The sequence below is a fragment of the Misgurnus anguillicaudatus genome, chromosome 20 (assembly GCF_027580225.2).
Source record: "Misgurnus anguillicaudatus chromosome 20, ASM2758022v2, whole genome shotgun sequence".
In the NCBI taxonomy this organism is placed as follows: Eukaryota; Metazoa; Chordata; class Actinopteri; order Cypriniformes; family Cobitidae; genus Misgurnus; species Misgurnus anguillicaudatus.
The window spans coordinates 12,377,544-12,383,872 of NC_073356.2; the positions used below are offsets into that span (position 1 = coordinate 12,377,544).

Consider the following 6,329-nt stretch of genomic DNA (forward strand, 5'->3'; position numbering starts at 1 on the left):
AGTACCAAGAGTGAGCAACAAGATTGCTGTGAGGAGGATGAGACTTGCAGGACATTGCCGAAGGCATCGAGAGCTGCCAGCCAGCAAGCTGGTGCTGTGGGATCCAACACATGGCCATCGGTCAAGAGGACGTCCCACGATAACATACGTTGACATACTCAAGAGGGATGCAGGAGCCCAGAGCACCAACGAACTGGCCAGATGCATGGAGAATTGGGATGACTGGAGGCAACGATGGAAGGCTCGTCTGAGGACGACCTAGAGAGAGACAGTGGATGCGCAAGCAGCGTCGTTACAATGCGCATAAAGCTTAATGGACGCATTTCTGGAGCCTGTCTGTCTACCTCAAATATAACATAAAATATGTATTATATAATAGCCTATATAAATATATAGTATGATTGCTTTAGAGTTTAGCTTTGATTAGTTTTAATGTGGAAATTTTGTTGACCTTAGGAGACTACAAGCAGTAATCAAGTGCGCAGTTTATTTTGAATCTTTATAAAGAATATGGCATGCAGTTGCCTCAAAGTTATAAAACATTAAAAAACTTCGATGCAAAGTCGAATTAACATTAATAATCATAATAATTTTTTGTAATTTTACCCAATTTATTTATGCAGCTAAAATACTAGCCGGTAGACTAAGATTTAACGGATATGAAATGCACAAATGAAATAGTAGGATTCGCTGTATAGCTGCCAGTTTCACCAACTCCATAACCCAAAATATATTTTTTAAATAGTTTCTTAAGCCTGTAGCATTTAATAGTTCGCAGCTGATGTCCCTTTGGAAAACATAATTAAAAATCTAACAACCATCAATGTAATGATGTCTAATTATGTGAATGTTTTATTCTTTAAATCTAAAAATATTTGCCTAATTAAACACGGAGTATATTGCATTTTCTTTTTCAAATATTTAGTTATATAGACTGCAATGTAAGCTTTTATGAAAGTGATGGCCCCTAGTTGAGTCATGTGGGATAAGGTATAGCTAAGAGTGCTCCAGACCAACCTTCCGAACGAACGACTTACAGAAGTGATACGTAACTAAGAACGTTTCGGGAAACATGTATTAGCGATAAGGTACAGCTTAAGGTACAACTTAAGAACGACGTAGAGCTAAGAAGGTTTCGGAGAACGCAGCCCAGATCTGCTGCATGATTTCAACAATCCTCTGCCCAATGGCTGATCTTTTTCTGCAATTTTTACAAGACTATTCAAACTCTGTTCTAAAAGTCTAACATTCTTCAAAAAATTTTGACTTGAAGTTTTATGGATGCATTCCTCTGTTTTCTTGAACATGTCATTAGTAAAGTGTGTTCCTGCATTTTTCTCCACCATCATCTCTACTTTGCTGAGGAGTTCTCTGACCTGTGGGTAACTGGCAGAATTGTTGTCCAGACAGAAATATCTGTCTCCACAACTACTTATGAGATTTTTAAGATCTGGATTACAATCCTGTAGAAACTCTTGAATAGTTTTATTTTTCTTCTGTAACTCATCTTTATAGGTGAAGAGGATCATAGCATATTTCTCCAGATGCTCACCAAAGACTGTTTTCAGATGCTCTACTGTTTTTTTCTCCTCCTCAGTAAAGCGACCCACTGCAATCACAATAAGAAAAACATGCGGTCCAGGAGAGGAGTAAATCATACATTTGACTATTTCAGATAAGACCTCCTCTTTACTGAGGTCATTGACATAAAGTCCAGGTGTGTCAATCACTGTGATCTCTTTATTACACCTCACAGCAGATTTTAAACTGCACTGTTTTGTCTGAGAGTTTGAGCCGGTGAAAGATTCAAACACATTTCTGCCAAGAATTGTGTTTCCTGCTGCACTTTTCCCAACTCCAGCTTTTCCCAGCAGCACTAGTCTTCGCTGTTGTTTCTCAGGAATTAAATGCTCAAATGAATCTTCATCTGCTGGACTCTGTTCTGAAACTACAAAAATCATATTATATGTTGTTTAACAAATTCATATATTAAAACATATATTATTTAATTCATGTATAAAAACAAGAGAACTCACAACAAGGAAGGTCGTTCCTGCTGTTGTTTCTTTTTATGTGTTGCAAGACAAACTTCCCATTGTTTTCTGTCCCCATTCTTTCAATCTTATTCAATAATTCAGGGACCTGGTCATCTACTTTAGACTTATTGTTGAAACAGTGATAATTTCCACCACATTTTGTAACCAGTTGTTGCAGCTCTGCATTATCTTGGTTTTGTATGTATTCATCAATTGTCTCATTGTCGTCAAGCTCATCTTTATATGTAAAGAGAACCATGAAGTAATTCTGAATCCTAGGGGCCCATAAACATTTAATAAAATCTAAAATCTCTTCCTCGTTTTCCAGAGATTTGTTTAAAGGTACAACCAGCAGGACAGCACTGAGACCTTCTGTACACATAGAGAGAAGTTCTTTCTTTTTATTTTTAAACTTCTCCTCAGAGAGATTTGGATCCATTAGATCAGGTGTATCAATCACTTGTACCAGCCTTCCACCAATCTGTATTGTTTCCTCACAAATATTTTCTTCGTGCTTTTGATTATATTTTGCTACTTTAAACAGTTTTTGTCCCAATACAGTGTTTCCTGATGAGCTTTTTCCAGAACTTCGTCTGCCTAGCAGAAGAATCCGCATGTCAGGATCATCCAGACTACAGCTGCTAGTTGGCATCTCTAAAAGTTTATAGCAAAGTACAGATGAAAGACAAAATCAAGTGGTCATAATTATATTATATAATTACCAGGAGGGTAAATAAAAAGCTGTCTACTGTATGTGAACATTTATAAATGTCTCAGGTCAGTGTGGGTATGTTTAAAGGACAAGTTCGGTATTTTACACTTAAAGCATATTGTTTATGATGAAATAGAACGGTTTTGACTGAAATTTGGACATATGATGCTGGCCCCGATATATTCTTCCGTTGAGAGCTTAAATAATAGACACTCCAGCCCAGTTGGTGGCGATAATCCACCTTTGCCAATTGCAAGAATACAAACACTGTTCCCGGCGTGGAGTAATACTGTACCTCACAGCAGATCTAATGCAAGTCAATGGAGTTGGCAAAAACTACGATAAAACCTGTTGGAAAGCATCTTTTGCAGCGATTTTTGTGTGAGCATATCAGTGAACACTCCTGACCACTCGGTGAGTTTCACGTCTTTGTAAATGAAAGTTTAATGCATTTTAGGAAGGATTGTTCCTGTGCACCTATACAGCCATTATAGAGGTGGGAGGTGATACAACAAACACCCGAAAATTCTCGGGGCAGCATCATATGTCCAAATTTCAGTCAAAACCGTTCTATTTCATCATAAACAATCTGAAAACAGGGCTTTAAGTGTAAAATACCGAAAGAAGTAGATAAAGCAATCTTACTTGGGAATACTATTATTAAGTGAATAATGACTCAGATATTTACCACGATAAAACGTTTTTTTTACTTTTATGTTTAAGTAAAAATACTTTTAAGTGAAAAATTTAAGTTGAGAAAAACAATTTTTTAGGTATAACCAATTTATTCAACTTTTCACTTTTTACAGTGAAATAATATTTCATTTTTGTCATAGAAACGTCATAGAGATTTTAAACATGGGGTTAAATAAATGAAATTGTGTTTGAGTGAATCTGTCAGGCATGGTAGATTTGTAGTTGCGCTATAGTTTAAAGGTTACTCTGCACTTACCTGCCCTTTTATTTTAGTTCATTTAAAAAGGATGATCTTTAAATGGGTCATATTATGAGATTTTTTTATGTAAAATAAATATTTGGTGTCCTCAAAGTGCATATGTAAAAATTTAGCTCAAAACCCTTCAAATAATTTAGTATAACATGTTAAAATTGCCACTTTGTAGGTGTGAGCAAAAAAGGGACCAATTTTGGGTGTGTCCCTGTAAATGCAAATGATCTGATGAAATGCAAAACTGTTCCATGTTGGTGGTTTGTTGAAATTGAAACTCAGTTGTGCTGTCAATTATTTTTTTTCTCTCTCTCTTAAATGGCAGTGCCGTTGTTGGATAGTGCTGGTTAAGGGGAGATATTATTGTAATATGACTCGCTACCTACTTCACAAAATAGGCGAAATCTGAATGAGCTATTTTTTTTAGTTACTGGGTTGATCTTTTTCACATTTTCCTGGTTGATGAACCACTGGGGACCCAATTATAGCACTTAAACATGGAAAAAGTCTTTAAACGGTTTTGTCACTACTCACTAGACATAAAATTGGCAATTGGTACTTTTAATTAAAAGATCATAACACTATAACACTTCTCAAAAGATGATGCCAGGGAGTCCCAGTTTTATGACGTTTAATTAAATATATTTATTTATCATAAATTCTGTGTAATCAGACTTTCAGAAACTTTTAAGAAAAACAAGTATTGAGTGCTTTCCCTTCCTGGTAACACTTTATTATAACACCAGTGGCGGCTCGTAACTGCTCATCCAAGGGGCGCATATTTAAAAAATGTGTTTGTTGCATCATGTGAACCATGTGCATCACGTGCTTTGTCAAAAAAAGTGTTGCACACGCGTCAAAACCGTTTATGATAAAAGAGACGCTCACGTTCACAAGACACTCCCTTAACAGTAAACTCTGATTACACATGAGATGCGAGTATCTGGCAAACACAAGCTCTTTTATTATAAACCCTTTAGACGCATCTGCTGCATGCACTTATTTTAAAAAGCCATGTGATGCACACAGGTTCACTCGACCCGCAGAAGACATATTTTGAAATTACGAACCACGGATGACGGGTTACATACATGTTGTGACGAACTTCGCATCGAGCACCCCTGAAAAAAGAAGTCACTGGCTGCCACTGAATAACAGTGCATGAATCACAATGAACAAATACCGGAATTAATTCTTACTTAAATATTAACTAGTGATGAGTTAAGCGTTACCTTTGCAGTTTAAAACACCATTTCACACACTTCAACTGTGTTGTTAAATTATCTCGCTATAAGTTATATTAAAAATTTATTTTATTTCAGCTCTAACAACATTTGTGTTGCACACTCGTCAAACGCTCTTCATAACTACTCAACAGCCTACTAAAAGTTGTTGATCACAATATAAGGGTATAACATATGTTTTCGTGAACACTTTAGTGGAACAAATGAGGCTACTCACACTAGGCTACTTTTTCCTCTTTAACACATTATTCTATTATTTTCTTTCTTTGAATTTTTTTTTAATAAAAGCATTTGCTAAATACTTAAAAGTAAACATGTGGAGAGGTTTGTCCCATATGGCAAAAAAAAATATATATATATATATATATATATATAACATTAAAAAAATACTTTATAATACTTGCATTTAGCAGTAGTTAAGTAATCCCTTCCAATAGTTGTATTCTAGTAAAAGTGTAGTAACCATAATTTAACAAACTAGTTAGGCTAAGCTTACTGTAGCACTGATGAATTTAACTTACCTGAGAGGTCCTCCATTTCGATTGTATGCGAACTTATACACGGCAATGGAAACGTAATGCTTCTCACAACACAAAAACAGTACACGAATTTCACAACATCACACAATTAAGTGTTCTGAGATTTGCTTTAACTTTTAATGGAAGAAAGCTACCAATTATTTGCCTACAGGTAAAACAAACCTTGGTGCAGTATCTGCCTAGCACAGCCCATACAGCAAATAATTTGTCATTTTGCAAATGTTTCTGGAAGGGTTTGAACCCAACCATATTGAAGTTGTGCAAGGCCTGTCAGTAAAGACAAACCATTTTCAACTGCATTGAGTATGTAAGCTGGACCATATTGTTGCTTTTCAATTTTAACATTGGTTTTATTTTATGTGGATGATGAAGCTAAATTTGAATTTGCTAGATGTGGAAATAAATAAAACATATCAACCTGAAAGCATGTTCACTGTTGGATACTGGCTGTCACAGCATACGTAAGACATTTGGTCGTAGTTGGCATGTTTAAACGGATTAACCAAATCATTAAATTACTCTCATTGAAGGTTTTTTGTTGTTCACATTTGTTTTGTGCCATTTCAGTATGAATCTTTACGAACGCTTAACCATTGTTTAACAAAAGCAGCATCAGTTTTGGTACAAGTAGTAGTAAACAAAAGTAACCACAAATTTACTGTAGTTGTCTCATTACAATAATCATAGTTTATAAACAGAACAGAATAGAATCTTTGCTGTCATTGTTTAAAAGCATCAAGGTATTCAACAACATCAAAATATGATATCATATCACCATTCGTTCCTGCTGCCAGGTTAATTTCTTTTATCTGCAATGACATAATGTGAGCTGAAGGGGGCAGTAAATGCATT

General features: G+C 35.5%; 1 protein-coding gene across 1 annotated transcript; it reads right to left on the minus strand.

The window, feature by feature from the left end:
• Nucleotides 1-1,124: 1,124 nt before the first annotated feature.
• LOC129454577 (GTPase IMAP family member 8-like) lies at nucleotides 1,125-5,847 on the minus strand. The gene is made up of 3 exons (XM_073858116.1): nucleotides 5,460-5,847; nucleotides 2,037-2,690; nucleotides 1,125-1,948 (listed from the first exon to the last, which is right to left on the minus strand). The coding sequence occupies exons 1-3, from the start codon at nucleotides 5,473-5,475 to the stop codon at nucleotides 1,125-1,127; spliced, it is 1,494 nt and encodes a 497-aa protein (XP_073714217.1). The 5' UTR covers nucleotides 5,476-5,847.
• Nucleotides 5,848-6,329: the final 482 nt, after the last annotated feature.

Excerpts from the sequence above, each read along its gene's own strand:
- LOC129454577 (XM_073858116.1), bottom strand. Across the intron at positions 1,949-2,036 it reads CAGGAACGACCTTCCTTGTT|TTTCAGAACAGAGTCCAGCA; the intron begins GTGAGTTCTCTT and ends TGATTTTTGTAG.